Below are 19,262 nucleotides of genomic sequence, written 5' to 3'. Positions count from 1 at the left end.
AGTGAATGATACATGTTCTTTCTCTCCTATTCTACCACTAAAATTTAACCACTCTTAACTGTCTAATAAATGCTTCTGGATTATACAGACACGGCCATCAGAGTTTTCATTTAATTTTTATTTATAAAATTGGAATGATGCTATTCATACTTCTCTGCAACCTGTTTTTTTCCCTTAATTTTTATCTCACACATCTTTCTATGCTGGTAAATAGAGATCTGCCTCTTTATTTTTAATGGCTACATAGTATTCCATGAATGTATCATAATTTATTTAATCAGAACCAACTAGAAATTTTTTTCCAATTTTTGCTATTCTAAATAATGCAGCAATTCTCTTCCTAAATTCTGCCTTTAAAAGATACTAAGATGTCTTCATTTAAAAATAAAGCAATTAAAAACATCCTTATGCTATAGGCTTGATTTTTTTTTTTTTTTTTTTTTGTATAGTGTCATATCTCCTCAGGTACACCAAGAAACAGGAGAAACAAAAAACTAAAGTTAAAATTTAGGGACTTCCCTGGTGGTCCAGTGGGTAAGACTCCATGCTCCCAATGCAGGGGGCCCAGGTTTGATCCCTGGTCAGGGAACTAGATCCTGCAGGCATTCCACAACTAAAAGTCCACATGCCGCAACTAAAGATCCCACGTGCTGCAACTAAGACCTGGTGCAGCCAAAATAAATATAAATAAATATTAAAAGAATAAAAACAAAATAAAAATTTATGTTGAAGATAGATGTCAGTTAGGATGTTAAATGTGGTTACATTGGACTCATGGCACAAATATAAAATTTTGAGTTTACTTTTTGGTTCAATGCCCCAAGAGCTAGAAAACAGTATAATCTAGTTGGTTACCTCTTTCTTTCGGAAGTAGGGGGAAAAAGTTCTTCAGTTAACTCAGAATAAGAAATGGATACTGTTGAGCGTCCTACTTGAAGGTGAAGGGGACACTATTAACAATAACTCTAGAATTGAGACTGTCTAAGGTAAACCAGAAGGTATGCTCAACCAACCAATAAACCAATGCTCACTTCTCTCCATATGTTTCTCATTTCTGCCCTTGACTACCAAAAGCAATTTTCAAATTAAATATTATAATTAGTATGCTTAAGGATCTTCAAAGAAAACAGTTCTGAAGATATATAATCTCTGGTAATTGTGGCTCTTATTTCAAATTGATTTTTGAACTCTACCACTCAAAATATTCTGTGGAAAAAAAAATCTTTTTTTTTCTTGAGAAGACATGAGAAAATGGTTATCTGCTTCATGGGTCAAGAGAGAATATTTAGTTCTGCTGAACACAACTGAAAAGTAAGCATGAAAGGCAAAGGCAAATTTTCAAGGAAGAATTTGTGCACAAGATGAATCCAAGCTTTAAACTTCTTATTTTTTATTTTCTTGTATTTTGAGCCAATTACAGATGAACCAAGGGCAAACACACAAAAAAAGCATCAGCTGCTCAAAATTAATTACATAATTCACTACATCCTATTAAAAACCTCTGGTCCTAAATAAAATTAGGAAGTCTATTGCTAGAAGAAAAGGAAAAAATAATTGTACTACAAATTATATTCCTATTTATGAAATAAATCTGAAATGATTCACCTTGTAAAAAAAATGACCTTCTAGAACTGCCAAGGTTGTCAGCTTACATTCCAACATTAAACCTAGAGCAGTATTTTAAGGCTGCCAGCATTTAGAAATTCAGAATCAACATGCACTTTTTTTTTTTTTTTTTGGCTGCGCTGTGAGCCTTGCAGAATCTCAGTTCCCCGACCAGGGATTGAACCCAGGCCCTCGGCAGTGAAAGCACCAAGTCCTAACCACTGGACCACGAGGGAATTCCCATCATCATGCACTTTCAATATATATTTGGAAGACAGATTGACAGTTTCTTATACTATATGACCCAGCAATGTATTCCTACATATATACTCAAGTGATTTGGAAACTTATGTTCACACAAAACCCAATATTTGAATGTTTGTAGCAACTTTATTCATAATTGCTAAAAACTGGAAGCAACCAAGATATCCTTTAACAGGGGAGTGAATAAAAAAACGGTGGTAAATCCACACAGTAAAATACTACTCGGCAAAAAAAAAGGAAAGAAAGAAAAAGCAAAAGCTACTGATGCATGCAACAACATAGACAAATCCTAAATGAAAAAAGCCAGAACCAAAAGGCTACATATTGTATGATTCCAATCATATGACACTCTGGGAAAGGCAAAGCTATAGGAATGGAAAATTTATTAGTGTATCCAGAGGTTGCGGGGGGGGGGGGGGGGGGCGGGAGGGAATGGCTGACTATGAATGGGACAAACAGGAGGAACTTTGAAGGTGGAGAAACTGTTCTCTTCAATAGGTGTGCTAAATGCTTGGGTCTCTGCATTTGTCAAAACACTATGCAACTGTACATCACAAAGGGTGAACTTTAAAGCATGCAAACTAAATAAACAAACAAAACACATCAACTAGGATGTCAGAGACCCCAGGATGGAATGTATCTAATTGAATTAAAAGTTCATGACAAAAAAAAAAAAAAAAGTTCATGACATACTGCACTGAAAGGTGTAGGTGGAAAAGGGGCTGGCCCAAGTAAGTTTACAAAATGAGGTTCTGACTAGAAATTGTAGGACTTAAGGAAAAAAAAAAAAGGATCTGTACATAAACACTGCATGCAGTAAATCTGTTCTTCACAGGGATACAGGCTAACAATTCTGAAACTGCTTTACATGTGTACTGGGGATGAACAAATAAATAAACGGATGGTAGCAGTGGGAGCCCGGGTTTCTCACTGTCAGCAAGGGAAGTTACAGATAAACAAGAAAGGAAGGCTAGAATGAACCCATGTGGATTCTAAATCCTTGGATTAGAGTCAGAGACATCAGTATGAACTCAAGTTTACCTTACTGTATATAGAAATGGATAGAAACAGAAACAATTATAGATATGTCTGTATATATGACTTAGTATACATACATATATTACCTAGCTCTGTCTGCTGAAAAGGCCTAGAAGCAATGACACTCCAGTAGCAACAAACACACCGAGTGCCTTAGTTTCTAAACACCATTCTCCAACAAAAGGAACCAGGGCTCCTTGCCAAAATGGCTGATTCTAGGTCTCAGACAGGGAAAATATATGATGAGCCAGGAGCGTACTGTAGCATCATAAAGGAAGTGCTCAAAAAAAAAAGGATGTGACATGTCAAAGGGACACAGAAACCAACCCCTAAAAGCTCCCAATGGCCAAGCTAGAACAATGTAAGCAACAAGATAAACATAATGTAGCATTAGATTATAACCCAAAGTATGATATAAATATATGTAAGTCCCTACCATACAAATGAATTAATTAATTAATGGGGGCAAAAAGACAAATCTTCCTTACAGAAGAATCCCAGATAACATGTAGATCCTCTCCAGGAGGTAGAGTTTAATCCCTTCCACCTTGCTTACACAGGTGGGGCCAATCAGATTACATGAGCCCTTAAAATTAAAGAACGTGCCCACCTCAGTCAGAGAGCAACATGACTAAGGAAGAGCAAGAGTTGCATGTCATTGGCTTGGAAGATGGAGAAAGGGGGCTGTAAGCCAAATAATGTCGATGGCCTCTAGAAATCGGAAAACAGATTCTCCTCTAGAGCTTTCAGAAGGGAACACAGCCCTGCTGACACCTTTATTTTAGCTCAGAGACTGGCGTCAAACTCCTGACTTACAGAACTGTAAGACAATAAATTTGTGTTGTTTCAAGCCACTAAGTATGTGGTCATTTGTTACAGAAGCCATAGGAAACAAACAGAAGCACTTACTATTGTACCCTTGTATAAGGAAACAGTGAACAACTTACTATGCAAAGATGGTACCATTATAGCCACTCATGCAAGACTCCACAATGCCTTTGGCCACAGTTGAGAACACAGACTCCTATAAATGTTAAGCACCAAATATGTTAACATTTCACAAAAATGAAAACATTTTTCCTAAACTACATTCTAAAATATAATAAAATTTGTGTGCAAATTTTCATTTGCAATAACATGAAAATTATATCTACTATAGGAAAAAGGCTAAAATAGCTAAGATGATAAAACTGTAAACATAATAATGTCCATTAATCTCCTATGCAATTATAGATTTAAACCTCACATCTAGAGTTTATATAGAATTTTGCATACTGCACGCAATATTATACTGGTATTAGCATAAAATACATAGCCCTATATGTTCTTCAGTACTTTTCCCACAAGCTTATACTAAATAATCAATATCTGATTTTTATTTTCATTTTTATATATAAATAGATGCAGCCTTATCAACAATGCAAGAATTCGTAGATCTGCATTGTCTAGTATAGAAGCCATAAGCCACATATGGCTACAGAGCATCTGAAATGTGGCTAGTCCAACTTGAGATGTGTTTTAAGTATAAAACATACACCAGTTTTGGAAGACTGAACACGAAAAAAAAAAGAATGGAAAAATATCTCATTAATAACTTGCTTTATGTTCCTTACATGTTAAAATGGTATTTTAGATATACTGGGTTAAATAAGATACAGAATTAAAACTAATTTTACCTGTTTCTTTTTTACTTTTTAAAAATGTGGCTACTAGGGAAATCCCTAGTGGTCCAGTGGTTAGGACTCTGCGCTCTCCCTGCTGACGGCCCGGGGTCAATCCCTGGTTGAGGAACTAAGATCCTGCAAGCAGCACAGCACGACCAAAGATGTGGCTACCAGAAAATGTTAAATTATGTATATGCCTCACTTTCTATTTCCATTGTCCAGCCATGCCCTAGATGAAAAAAGATCTAAAGACCTACATGTCTCACCAAAAACATCCATGTGTATGAGGGAATAATCAAGATGTGTGATATCCAATGCAGCAGCCATTAGCCATATGTGGCTATTACTTACATTAATTAAAATTAAATAAAAATTAAAAGTCAGGTCCTCAGATGCACTAGTCATATTTCAAGTGCTGAACAGCCACATGTGGCTAGGGCATCTGAGAAATTAATCTGAAAAGGTGAATTTGAAATTTTAATTAATCTTAATTAATTTAAACTTAAATAGCCATGTGTATCTAGAGGCTAATGTAATGGACAGCACATTTACAGAACATTTCCATCACTGCAGAAAGTTCTATTGAATAGTGCTAGCTAGATTTTAACTAAATTGTCCTTAATTAGAAAAAGTTATTGACACCACAGCAATCTTGTTTTTTTTGGCCATGCCTTGTGGCATGTGGAATCTTAGTTCCCCAAGCAGGGATCAAACCCGTGCCCCCCTGCATTGGAAGCGCGGAGTCTTAACCGCTGGACCACCAAGGGAGTCCCAACACCATAGTAATCTTAAATCAATCACTCTCTGCTATGGATTGAATGTCTCCCCAAAATTCATATGTTGAAACACTAATCCCCAATGTGATGGTATTTGGAGATGGGGCCTTTGGGAGGTAATTAGTCATGAGAGTGGAGCCCTCAGGATAGCAGTACAGGCACACCTCGGAGATACTGTGTGTTCGTTTCCAGATGAGCTCAATAAAGTGAATATAGCAATAAAGCAAGTCACATGAATTTTTTGGTTTCTCAGTGCATATAAAAGTTATATTTGTACTATACTGTAGTCTAGTAAGTGTGCAATAGCATTATTTCTAAGAAAACAATGTACATGTCTTAATTTAAAAATACTTTATTGCTAAAAAATGCCAAAACAATTACAACAGTAACATCAAAGATTACTGATCACAGATCACCATAATAATAACAAAAAAGAACAAAATATTTCAAGAAATATTGACCAAAATGTGACTCAGAGACATGAAGTGAACAGTGCTGTTGGAAAAATGATGGTAATGGAGTTGTTCGACGCAGAGCTGCCACAAACCTTCAATTGTAAATAAACACAGTATCTAAAAAGTGCAATAAAGTGAGGTACGCCTGTAGTGCCCTTATAAGAAGAGACACAGAGAATTCTCTCTCTCCACCGTGTGAGGACACAGTGGAAGACAGCTGTCTACAAGCCAGGAAGTGAGTCCTCACCAGACGCTGGATCTCTTGCACTTGATCTTGGATTCCCAACCTCCAGAACTGTGAGAAATAAATGCTCGTTGTTTAAACCACTCAGTCTATGATATTTGTGTAATGGCAGCCAGAACTAAGACACTCTTCTTGGGCTTCCCTGGTGGTGCAGTGGTTGAGAGTCCACCTGCTGATGCAGGGGACACGGGTTCGTGCCCGGGTCCGGGAAGATCCCAAATGCCGCAGAGCGGCTGGGCCCGTGAGCCATGGCCACTGAGCCTGCGCGTCAGAACCTGTGCTCCGCAACGGGAGAGGCCACAACAGTGAGAGGCCACAACAGTGAGAGGCCCGCATACCGCAAAAAAAAAAAAAAAAAAAGACATTCTTCTTAAACTAGGCAGTTCAACTTTACTTATCAATCATCCAAGTGGCTCTGAAAAGTACACCTTCACCAACCTCCATCACAGGTTGGAGAGGGAAAATAAAGCAGGCTTGTCATTCTAGTACAAAGTCTGATGAAGGAAGAAAAATATTTAATAATATTAAATTTTAAATATTTATGGAATGTTTGAGCTTCCTTATCTGAGATCTGTCAAACTAAAGAGACCAGAAGTGAAATCCTCCCAAATAACCGAATCTTATATGTTCCAAATGAAAAGTTTAGTTCCCAAAATCATCATTACCTGAGTGGTGTCCATTTCTGCCACATGATCAAATATGAAGGTTTTGGGCTCAGGGTTGGAGTGCAGCCGGACAGTCGTAGAGGACAGCACAGATAGGCATAAGTTTTGCTCTCCATCAGCTGATCCAGAACCCTCTGTAGGTGGGCGAATTCGCACAAAAACTTTGATAGCATCGCCTTCATTACTAAAGACAAAAAAATATAGCAGCTAAGTTTACTGGAGAAAAAGGATCTAAGCCTCATATTGCCTCTAGTGTTTCTAGTCTGAGTTTCCCCAATAAAGTACGAGATCTACCCATTTATGTTTACCTTTTATCAAGAGTCTCCCATAACCCACACCCTTTACTGATTCGCTTCACATCAGCCAACTTCAAAAGCCTTTACTTGAAATCATCTGAAAGGCAGCTCTAAGCTCTGCTTGTCTCTGACTTCCTTTTTAATAGCAATAATAAAGTAAGTCATCCCAAGGGAGAATTATGTTACTGATTCCATCTTTTAGCCTGTAAGGTGAGGGGACAGGGGCTGGGGAGGAGATGTGATTTTTCCATATTTCCAGGTAGCCGAGGACAAAGCTTAATGCTGAAACAAGGAACCCTTACTTACTATGCTAAATGGTTGTTTTAGGAATACTACATCCCTAATTCTTTTGGTCTCATCAATAAAATTTTTTCCTTACCTTGGTTGGTTAGACTGACAATTTGTCACACTGCGTAACTCAGCTAGAAAAAAAGATAAGAAGTCATTAAAGGTTTTTAAAAGTACAACATGAAAACCCCATTCTTCTAGCCTATTCTTCAGTTGCTGACACTCCTCAGTCTCCCGGCTCCCTGGCCTGGGCGTGACAGGGGACAAGCCTAGATCTTCCACTCCATTCTAACTGTAAGCAGATAGGTTAGGGGGTCCCCGGAGAAAGAGAACCAGGAATGGCTTTCTTGACATAAGAGAACCCATTTTGGTCTAAGCCATTTTGTGGTCTAAGCCTGGCGCAATGCTTGCCCTCAAACAGGTCTCAATAATTAATGACCTTAAGGGAGGAAATGTAGAAACAAGGAGGAGCAGTCGAGAAACCACAGTGCAGCCTTGGGGCAGCGTCCAGGTTCCTCAAGGGATATACATAATAAATTTCCTCAGTTCAATCAAGTCCCTCCATGAATATGTATGTAAGCTTAGCTTAAGACTTCCCCAATTTTGCTGTTCAGGGAGAGACTGCTTTGGGAAAGATCCAGGTATTCATTCTCCTCTTGCTGTAAGTAATAAATCCTAGAGGATGGGGACACCAGTACCCAGAGTTGCTACAACATATTATCTAAGATGTCAAGTTTCTAACAAAAAAATTACAAGGAATTCAAAGAAACAAGAAAGTATGATCCATAAACCAGAAAAAAAGCAGGCATCAGAAACTGCCTGTGACAGTGCCTACATGGTGGGTTTGTCAGGAAAAGACTTCAAAGTAGCCATTATAAACATGTACAGAACTAAAGGAAATCAAAATTAAGAATTAAAGGAAGGTATGAGGACAATGTCCACACCAAATAGAGAATAGCAATAAAGAAAAATTATAAAAAAGAAACAAATGGAAACTCTGGAGTTGAAAAGTGTATCAAGTGAAATAAAAATTCGCTTGAACGGCTCAAAGTAGACTTGAACTGGCAGAAAAAAGAACAAGCAAGCTCTAAGATAGATCAATAGAGATTATAAAAGTCAAAGAACAGAGAGAAAAAAGGATGAAGAAAAGTGAAGTGAGACTCAGAGAAATGTGGGACGTCATTAAGCATACCAACATACATAAATGGGGAGTATCAGGAGAAGGAACAGAAGAGAAAGAAAGAGAAAGAACAGAAAAAATTCAAAGAAATAATGACCAAAAACTTCCCAAATTCATTAAAAAGTAATCTACACATCCAGGAAGTTCAACAAATTCCAAAAAGGATAAACACTCGCAGATCCACAGATATATCATAGTAAAAATGCTAAGAGTCATTACTTATGAGAGAACCCCAATCAGATTAACAGCTGACTCTCAGCAGAAACAACAGAGGCCAGAGGAATTAGAGAGTTTGTTGTTAGAAGGCCCACCTTACAAGAAATAATAAAGGAAGTTCTTCAGCCTGAAAGTAGTGACCACAGACAGTAAAATTCAAATCTACATGAAAAACATCAAAGAGCACCAGGTAACAGTGATTATGTAATTATAAAAAACAATAGAAATGCCTATTTTCTCCTCCCCTTACTTGAATTACAAAACAATTGTATAAAATAATATGTATATAATGTATTGTTGGGCCTACAACATATAGAAACATATGTATATTTGCCAATAATAGCACAAGGAAGGTGGGTAGGAACAAAGCTGTAACAGCCTAAGGAAATGACTAAAGATGGTAAAGTAATGTATTGTTGGGTTTTTAACAATAGATGTAACTTGTTTAATAATAATACCAAAGAAGGGGGTGAAAGGGAATAAAGCTACATAGCCCCTGCTCGCTGCAACTAGAGAAAGCCAGCGCACAGCAACGAAGACCCAACGCAGCCAAAAATAAAAGCTGACACTGTTAAGATGTATATGTTAAACCCTAGAGCAATCATTAAAAAAAAAAACTTCAAAAAAAGAAAGCAGGGAGTTCCCTGGTGGTCCAGTGGTTAGGACTCCACACTTCCACTGCTGGGAGCACGAGTTCGATCCCTGGTCGGGGAACTAATATCCTGCATGTGGTGTGGCCCCCCTCCAAAAAAAAAAAGAGCAGTAACAAAATGGAAATAGAGTCACAGATGTAGAAAACAAATTATTTATGGCTACCAGGGCATAACAAGTGGGGAGGGATAAATTGGGAGATTAGGATTGACATACACACACTACTACATATAAAATAAATAACTAATAAGGACCTACTATATAGCACAGGGAACTCTACTCAATACTCTGTAATGGCCTACATGGGAAAAGAATTTTAAAAAGAGTGGATATATGCATTATATATATGTATAACTGATTCACTTTGCTGTACACCTGAAACTAACACAACATTGTAAATCAACTATAATCCAATAAATTTTTTTTTTAAAAAGCAGTAAAGGTGGAACAGAGAAACATAAAAAACATGTGACACATAGAAAATGAAAAGTAAAATGGCAGATGTGAATACAACCAAATCAATAACATGTGAATGGATTAAACAACCCAATCAAGGGGCAGAGATTGTCAGACTAAGATGAAAAAACATGCTCCAACTATATACTATCTAAAGGAAACACACTTTAGATTCAAACATATAAACATACGGAAAGTAAAATGATGAAAAAAGATTATCTCATGCAAACAGCAATCACAAGAAAGCAGGAGTGGCTATACAGGTTTCAGACAGACTTTAAAACAAAGTTACCAGAGATAAAGAAGAACATTTTTTATAATGATAAAAGGGTCAAACGACTAGGAAGATAACACAGATATAAACATATACTTAGGGACTTCCCTCGTGGTGCAGTGTTAAGAATCCACCTGCCAATGCAGGGGACACGGGTTCGAGCCCTGGTCCGGGAAGATCCCACATGCTGCAGAGCAACTAAGCCCGTGCGCCACAAATACTGAGCCTGCGCTCTAGAGCCCGTGAGCCACAACTACTGAAGCCCACGCACCTAGAGCCCATTGTCCACAACAAGAGAAGCCACCGCAATGAGAAGCCCGCGCACTGCAATGAAGAGTAGGCCCCGCTCACCTCAACTAGAGAAAGCCCACATGCAGCAACGAAGACCCAACGCAGCCAAAAATAAAATTAATTACTTAAAAAAAAATAACAGGGCTTCCCTGGTGGCGCAGTGGTTGGGAGTCCGCCTGCCGATGCGGGGGACACGGGTTCGTGCCCCGGTCCGTGAGGATCCCACGTGCCGCGGAGCGGCTGGGCCTGTGAGCCGTGGCCGCTGGGGCTGCGCGTCCGGAGCCTGTGCTCCGCAACAGGAGAGGCCACAACGGTGAGAGGCCCGCGTACAGAAAAAAAAAAAATATATATATATATATTCACCTAGTAACAAAGCACCAAAATACATGACAAGAAATGAAGGGAGAAATAGACAATTCAACAATAAGAGCTAGCATATGACCCTGCAATCCCACTCCTGGGCAGATATCCAGAGAAAAACATGGTCCGAAAGGATACATGCACCCCAGTGTTCATTGCAGTACTGCTTACAATAGCAAAGACATGGAAGCAACAAGATGGATAAAGAAGATGTGGTACATATATACAATGGAATATTAGCCATTAAAAAGAATGAAATAATGCCATTTGCAGCAACATGGACGGACCTAGAGATTGTCATACTGAGCGAAGTTAAGTCAGACAGAGAAGGAGAATGATATCACTTATAAGCAGAATCTAAAAAGAAATGATACAAATGAACTCATTTACAAAATAGAAACAGACTCACAAACTTAGAGAATGAATTTATGGTTACCAGGAGGGAAGGGTGGGGCAAAGGGATAGTTAGGGAGTTTGGGATTGACATGTACACACTGCTATATTTTAAATGGATAACCAACAAGGACCTACTGTATAGCACAGGGAACCCTGTTCAATGTTATGTGGCAGCCTGGATGGGAGGGAAGTTTGGGGGAGAACGGATACATGTATATATATGGCTGAGTCGCTTTGCCCTGCACCTAAAACTATCACAACATTGTTAATTGGCTATATTCCAATATAAAATTAAAAGCTAAAAAAAAAAAGAATTTAGAGCGGGCAGATGACACAATCAGAAAATAAATATATATATATGTAACTGAATCACTTTGCTGTACACCTGAAACATTGTAAGTCAACTATACTTCAATAAAAACAAACAAACAAACAAACCTTAGATGCTTACTCTGCAGTCCAGATAGCTATGGATCATCTAGCCAAATATGATTAAGTTCAGAAAGGGACTCTTAAACTCAGTCAATTTCATGAGGGTTATTTCACATTCTCATTTCTCTGATTTCAGTCAGCAACCCATGGTGCCAGTGTTGTCACAAGAAATAACCTTCATGAGCACAAAAGTAAGAGCTGCAGGGAGCACTGCATGGGCTCTCTCCTTCCCTGTGTTCCCACTTCGTGTTCCCGGTCTCTAAGCCTGCTGGGAATGCACTTACCTGGGATGTCATCAACCTCAACTTTGCTAACAAAGTTAGGAGAGTTAGCAGGAGAGTTCCCCATGGAAATCACCACCATCATAAAGGGGAGCTGTGAATACCCTTGCTCCCATCACTTTTTTAAAAAAATTATTTATTTATTTATTTATTTATTTATTTAGGGCTGTGTTGGGTCTTCGTTCCAGTGTGCGGGCTTCTCATTGCGGTGGCTTCTCTTGTTGCGGAGCATGGCTCTAGGCATGAGGGCTTCAGTAGTTGTGGCACATGGGCTCAGTAGTTGTGGTTCGCTGGCTCCAGAGAGCAGGCTCAGTAGTTGTGGTGCACGGGCTTAGTTGCTCTGCAGCATGTGGGATCTTTCCGGACCAGGGATCGAACCCGTGTCCCCTGCGCTGGCAGGCGGATTCTTAACCACTGTGCCACCAGGGAAGCTCTCCCATGACTTCTTGATGTGTACAGACAGGACAGAGTCCTTTAACACAGTCACATACGTATGTCACTTTCCATTAAATAAACAGATGCTCTAATATCACAAACATCAATTCTCTTGCTTGAGTCCAGATTTACTGAACACTGTGATTGTGCAGAAAGCGCGATCAACATTTTGCTCCAATAACATACCAATTTGTGTGCTAATATTCCCTGAATACTGAAAATGGGGGAGGAAAAGGAACATTTTAGATGGAAAAAGAGAGCATAATGAGGTGTTAATGGTATAATGGACCTAAAAGGTAAGTAAAACAACAAACGTATCAGGAAAGAATTGCAATTGACAGCTAAAAGCATTAACGTTATCGAAAGGTTCAAACACCAAAAATTCACCATTTGTTCAATCTTCTAACATAGGCATCGCCTCGTTACCGTTCATACCATTCACAAAGATCCATCTAATCAGCTCAAAATCAGCTTTAAAAAACCAAGACTCCGTAAAGGGTCAGGCGATGTAAGAGGCACGTATACAGGTGCAGCAAAGGACCAAGAAATTAGTAAAGTTGAACGGTTTATCAAAAGCAAAAATGACAGGCTCCCTTCCATGAGAAAAAGGAAGAAACTGAAGGGGTCTCCTGGAGAAAAAAAAAGGGACTGTGAGAATATAAAGACACTACTGAATTCTGTGCTTTAAAAGTCCCTTACCTAAGGAGAGTCCACAGCGGACCCTCCAAAAGAGAACGACAGGCTTGGAACAAGAATAAGTTCTTCCCTTCAGGAAAGTCAGTATTGTGGAAATACGCAGAAGGTAGTTGAGAGCTGGGGCCGACCCTCAGGCGAAGATACCTAGAGAGGCAGCCCGGGTCCGGACTCGGGAAGAGGCCAGCGACGAAACGGCAGGACCGAGAACAGGAGGGAAGAACCAGCAGGTCGCTTAGGAGCCAAGCGCCTGGATGAGGGCTCGGTTCCGGTTCTCTGCTCAGCCCCAGTGCTTAGAATTGCGCCAGGCTCGTAGCGTGCGCCCAACACATAGACGGAAGGGAAGAGAGCTGTTCCATTAGTGTATTATCTTGGAGAGACAGAGGGAGATTTCAAACATCCCCCGCCGCTCAGTCCGCTCCTGCCCTTCCCGCCCAGCAGGAAAGCTCGTATTTGGGGGCGGAGACGGGGTCACGAAGCTTGGGCTTCTCACTTACTTTTGCAGCCGGACGCCATGGTGCCCTCACCCCTCGATCCCGAGACCGACGGAGCGACCGCCCTCACTTCCAGCCCAGCCGCGCACGGAGATTCCGCCCACTCAAGATGGCCGCGAATTTAAATTTGGCGCTCAGGTCGGACGTTGACGCCAGCACGGAGGCTGCCATGTTGCCAGGCCCTGTGTCAGGGGCGGGGCCGACGTGACGTCACGAGTAAGCGCCGTCGCCTCTGTACAGTTTTCAGGCGGCTTTGGGGTCCTGTTTTTCCCTAGCGCGGCTATGAGCAAGCGGAACCAGGTGTCGTACGTGCGGCCAGCCGAGCCGGCGTTCCTGGCCCGCTTCAAGAAACGGATCGGCTACGAGGAAGGGCCCACGGTAGAAACCAAGGTGAGCCCGGGCCAGTCCCGTTACCGCAGAAAGGCGGCCCGCTCCGCCAATTCCAGCTTCTGGCTTGACTTGGAGGCCAGATACTGATGGGTCCCTCCTCGCACCCGCGCCCGGCCCCTAGTCCGAGTGTCCTCAGACCCCAGGCCGGTCATCTTCAAACAAACTACTGCCTCTTTCGCCCAGGAAGCTATTTGTCGTTTTCACAGTGCTGCTGTGTTTTTGAAAATGACTTCACGCAGGTAAAGCGCCTCGTCCTTGGTGGACAGTTAAGAAAGATCATTTTCGTCTCTCTTCGTTTTTACTTGCTTATCGCATAACCTGTAGTTAGCAGTGTGGGTGGTAGCGTCGTCCCATTTTCCAGGTAAAGAAACTAAGGCCACTCGATCAAATGACCTGATATCCTAAGCCTTGAGTCTGGAACATCCTTAACGAATGCCCTAGATCTACTTCTGTGCTTGTCACCAAAAAAAAAAAAAAAAAACGGAAAGCAAAAACCTTTTATATCTTGGCTTTCAATAGAAGAAGAGGAGCTTCAGGAAGGAGCCACACCTGGATAGTTTAGAAATGGGGATCGGTGGGAGGCAACTTCTAAGCTCCCCCAGGCTCCTACCCGAACTGATTCACATCAAAATCTGCCCTACCTTTTTTAGTAGAAAGAGACTATTATGCTTAGGGCATGTGTGGAGAAATAGAGAATTTATTTAGCACTTTGTGTCTAGCACTTGCACAAAGACCCACCCCTCAAGTCACTTAGTAGAAGGTCACAAGATTGACTTAAGTGCAGTTAATCCAGTGAGTATGTGCTAAATCCAGGCCCTGGGCCAGGCTCTGAAAGGACAAAGAGATGGATCTCCAAAATGCCCTGTTCTTTAACACCTTCCTGCCTGCCTCATCTCAGCCTTCACAGGTCACCACCTCAGTGAAGCCTTTTGAACCTCCCCCAGACAGTAACTCCTCCTCTGTTCTTCTCTTCACTCTATCCGCATCTTATCTGCAATACTCATCATTATGCATGGCAACTACTTACTCTCTTGGGTATCTCCACCACTAAATCGAACACTCTAAGTATCTTAATCCCTCTATATTTTCCTAGTACAGTGCCTGTGGCACCAAGTAGTGGGTGACAAGTTACATTGGTTAGATGACTGTGGTTATCGTCAGGCAAGGCTTCATGGAGGAAGGGACATTTAGATTGAATCTTGAGCATGGGTAAGTCAGCAGGTAGAGATGGAAGGAAGGAACAGCATGGGTAAAGGTGTAGAGATAGTGAGTCACGGACTGACTGTGTTTAGAAGTGACTGAGGGACTGATAGAGGTGAGGCCATATGCACTATTCAGTAGGCAACAAGGAGCATGTTTGGATAGAGATAACATGATCAGGGAGTGACTGGTCCCCAGGACCAAAAACAGTGACTATGGCAAAGAGGATGAAGTTTGAGAAAAGGGACATGGTTTCAGCAATGAGGAGAATATGGACCTAATTTTATAGTTTGCTTCAAGTCCTAGTGATGATCATGTGTGTGCCTAGTTAACACCTTGAAGATTGCAGCTTAGAATGCTCTCTTAGGAGAACTCGGGGCGGGGGTGGGGGGAGCTTTCCAATTAATATCAGTCATTCGGGCTAACACATTTGATCAACAGACTTTTCCGTAGACAGGTGTCCCAGGTTCCTGTGTTTGCGAAACCAACTTCATTCTTAATCATTTTGGCAGTATAATCATTCTAGGAATCTGTTAACAAAAAGAAAAGAGTTTCATGGGAAATCACTATATAATTATAGTTTATAGTTTAAGATTACAGCTGTGGTCGGACAGCTGCAGGGCTTTGTTGCCCTGTTTGGGAGACAAGGAAGGCTCTGTGAGAGGTGGACTGACATCTATTTGAATAATGTGTGGTGGGTGTGCACGCCTTTCAACCTAGCATTTCCATTCGAGGAATTTATCTATGTGTAAGTTTGCAAAAGTGAACAAAAACATGTGCAAAAATTTTATTATAGTAGAAAAAAACTAGAAACAACCAAAATTTTTACTTACAAAGAATTGGTCAAATAAACCATGAGATAACCATATGTATAAATACTGGGCCGTGATTTTTAAAAATAGATGATGCCATATGTATCTCAAGGCATTGTGCAAAGATGTTTTTGAGTAAAAAACTTGGGTGAGTGGGGCTTATATGATGTCTGACATTTTTAAAAATCTCAGTCAACTAGCCAAATATTACCATTTGTTGCACCTGTAGAGTCAGTGCATGGTTTCTGTTATTTTCTGTACTTTTTTATGTTTGGTAAATTGCATAATTTAAAAAGAAAAAAGGAAGTGAGTCATATAGTAGTATGTTCCGTGTCTTGTTTGTATACAAAATGTTTTCTGTACCTCCGTATTTTTATACACTTAGAATAACACTTAGGATACCCACCAAACAAGCTACTGGAAGGGGGTAAAGATAAGCAGAAGTAGGTGAAGGAGGACCTTTTACTTGCCGTTTTCTGTACTTTGGTGGTGTTTATTTTTTGTCACACTTTGAGAAGAGGTGTACGTGAAAAGGGTTGATGAAGAGCAGAGAGAACTGCTGTAGTCAGCACTACCCTGAGTAGGCTGAATGCTGGCAGAACATCAAGCAGAGGGCCCCTGACATCAGGAACTGCAAGCTGGGGTCCTGCTGAAATGGAAACCAGCTCCCTTGGCAGGCACCCCAACTGGCAGGTGGACCTCTTCCCTACTCTGGTGAGGTTAGATTTTTAAGAGTTACTTGAAAATTCATTGCCAAACACATTTAGTCAATAATGTTACCCTTCTCACTCTAGTAATTACAGTTTCTCACAGAGACAGTGGTTGTATTTAGTTCAAGGTCAGCAACTTAAATGTTATGTTTGTGTTTTTTCCTAGAGAATCCAGCTTCAGCTCCCAGGTGAAGATGGTGATCACAGTGACAAAGAAGATGAACAGCCCCAAGTGGTGGTTTTAAAAAAGGGAGACCTATCAGTTGAAGAAGTCATGAAAATTAAAACAGAAATAAAGGCTGCCAAAGCAGGTATGTCTGAAAGTAAGCTGGTTTTTCTACCAACTTAATGAGTTAGGTATGAAATCATTTTATACAGTGGTATGGTATGTTTGAAGAGACAGTCCTAGGTTCAAACTTTGGCTTTAACACTTACCAGATGTGTTACCTTGAACAAGTTATTTCACCTCTCAGCCTCAGTTACCTCATCAGTAAAATGGGGACAAGTTGTGCCCACTTTATTGGGCTGTTATAAGGATTAAGTGCAAATTTAAGTAAAAACATCCTGTTTTTTAAAAAAATACCTGGTTAGGTTTACAAACTAGTCAACAGAGGTGTATTTAATTAGTGCCTGGTGTGTGGTATGCTATATAGTATTTTTTTCATTATTTGTAGTATTTATTACATTGATTTAGGAGGAAATGCAGGAGTTCCAAACAATCGCTTTTCGAGATACTTAAAAAATATAGCCTGATTGTAATGAATTGGGGACTGGCAATATTACACTATACTTCGTTCGGTACATGAGTTTTTGTTTTTTGTTTTTTGCGGTACGCGGGCCGCTCACTGTTGTGGCCTCTCCTGTTGCGGAGCACAGGCTCCAGACGCGCAGGCTCAGCGGCCATGGCTCACGGGCCCAGCCGCTCTGTGGCATGTGGGATCTTCCCGGACCGGGGCACGAACCCGTGTCCCTTGCATTGGCAGGCGGACTCTTAACCACTGCGCCCTGTACATGAGTTTTTCTTAAGTGACTGCATGTCTTGTGGCTATATAGCTAGAGGCAGTGGAAAAGACCAGACTGAATTGACTCAAGGACATCCATAAATACTGTATGAGATTTTCTTGCCGTTTGACTCTCCGATAAAGTCAAAATAACGAGAGAAAGAAAGTTTTTGAACTTTGTTTTTTGCTGCAGATGAAGAACCAGCTTCAGCTGATGGAAGAATTATGTATCGAAAACCAGTCAAGCGTTCCTCAGATGAAAAATATTCCGGTTTAAGAGCAAGCTCAAAAAAGAAGAAGACAAATGAAGAAGATGAAATAAATAAGCAGGATTCAGTTAAAAAAAACTCACAAAAGCAAATCAAAAATAGTAGCCTCCTTTCTTTTGACAATGAAGATGAAAATGAATAAGTGTAAATAAATATTTTGGACTTAGTCTTCTTTAAGAACATACGGAGTATTTTTTTAAATAACATCTTTTTTTCCTATTATAATACAAGTTTAGGGACTTCCCTGGTTGTTCAGTGGTTAAGACCTCATGCTTCCACTGCAGGGGGCACAGGTTCGATCCCTGGTTGGGAAACTAAGATTCCATATGCTGCACAGTATGGCCAAAAAATAAAAATAAAACATTAAAAGGAAAAAAAAAGATAATACACGTTCACTGGAGAAAATTTAGAAAATACAGAAAACATTCAGTAAGATAAAACATATCTATCCATCAATACCCTTTTGACCTGAACTGCTAACTCTCTAGACATTAACTACCACTAACATTTTGTTATTTCCTGTGTGTGGGATGTGTGTGTATGTAAATTATATTTTTCTAAACAAAATTGTGATTGTATTCTGTATGTTCTCAGTCCTGCTTCTCACTTGACGTTGTATCATGAGCATTTTTCTAGGTCAATACAATTCAAAATCCTGACATTAATAGCTACAGAGAATGTTGTAATTAAACAGATCCTGTATTTTATCTTCCTCTTCAACAGAACCTCACTTTGGATGAGGGAGATGATCATGTGCCTAGTTACCAATACTTCCCCAGCTTCTGCTAAGGGTAGCCATGTGACAGGTCTGGTAAGTTAAGAGATACAAGTGGATCTTGAACAAGTAATAATACAGGTGACGATGATACAAGTAGGATCTACTGAATCACATGGTGACTATTATTGATTACATGGTTTAAAAAAAAAAGATAAAAGTGGAAGTCTGCTTACTAGGTTTTTTGATACAAAAGGACAGATTTGGCAAGCATGAACCTTTGTCCTCTCTCCATCCTGCCTGGAGCACAAACATGAAACCAAGAAGTACCAGAGCCATTTTGGGGCATGAAGAAGACAGCCACTTGTTCTGGGTGGTACAGTGGAAAGACTCGAGGAGCTTGGATCGTGATGGCATGCCTGGAGGAGCTGCTGTACTAGCCTTAGACTTCCTGATACATGAGGATAAACACCATCTTAGTTAAGCCTCTGTCAGGTTTCTGTTACATGCAGCCTAATGATACAGTGGTAGAATGTGTGTGCACAGAAACCTCCAAGTGCATTTCTGATGATTTCCTTAGAATGAGTTGCTGGAAGCAGAATTACTAGATCAAAGTATTTGAATATTTCTAAAGCTTTTCATGCTTTCTTTCAAATTGCTTTCTAGGTGGTTTTTACCATTTTATTCATACCATCTACAATAGCCCACATC

At 40.3% G+C, this 19,262-nt stretch overlaps 2 protein-coding genes across 3 annotated transcripts in view; one reads left to right on the top strand and one right to left on the bottom strand.

The window, feature by feature from the left end:
* KIF15 (kinesin family member 15) overlaps nucleotides 1-13,476 on the bottom strand; it is a 74,054-nt gene extending 60,578 nt beyond the window's left edge. Inside the window, exons 1-4 of the mRNA XM_060162309.1 lie at nucleotides 13,458-13,476; nucleotides 7,387-7,429; nucleotides 6,712-6,895; nucleotides 3,855-3,931 (exon numbers count right to left, since the gene is read on the bottom strand). Coding sequence (XP_060018292.1) covers nucleotides 3,855-3,931; nucleotides 6,712-6,895; nucleotides 7,387-7,429; nucleotides 13,458-13,476 — 323 coding nt within the window. The remainder of the gene's footprint in view (nucleotides 1-3,854; nucleotides 3,932-6,711; nucleotides 6,896-7,386; nucleotides 7,430-13,457) is intronic.
* Nucleotides 13,477-13,663: 187 nt separating this feature from the next.
* KIAA1143 (KIAA1143 ortholog) lies at nucleotides 13,664-18,002 on the top strand. Of its 2 annotated transcripts, none has more exons than XM_060162326.1 (3): nucleotides 13,664-13,844; nucleotides 16,733-16,877; nucleotides 17,761-18,002. In XM_060162326.1, exons 1-3 carry the CDS (start codon nucleotides 13,737-13,739, stop codon nucleotides 17,976-17,978), a joined length of 471 nt encoding a protein of 156 aa, XP_060018309.1. In that variant the 5' UTR covers nucleotides 13,664-13,736; the 3' UTR covers nucleotides 17,979-18,002. The 2 variants fall into 2 exon arrangements, with proteins under 2 accessions (XP_060018309.1, XP_060018308.1); XM_060162325.1 differs by lacking the exon at nucleotides 13,664-13,844 and adding an exon at nucleotides 13,857-14,083.
* Nucleotides 18,003-19,262: the final 1,260 nt, after the last annotated feature.

The sequence above is a fragment of the Lagenorhynchus albirostris genome, chromosome 10, assembly GCF_949774975.1.
Source record: "Lagenorhynchus albirostris chromosome 10, mLagAlb1.1, whole genome shotgun sequence".
NCBI classification, from domain to species: domain Eukaryota; kingdom Metazoa; phylum Chordata; class Mammalia; order Artiodactyla; family Delphinidae; genus Lagenorhynchus; species Lagenorhynchus albirostris.
Note: the sequence above shows the minus strand (reverse complement) of the source record. Positions and strands in the feature narration are given on the sequence as shown.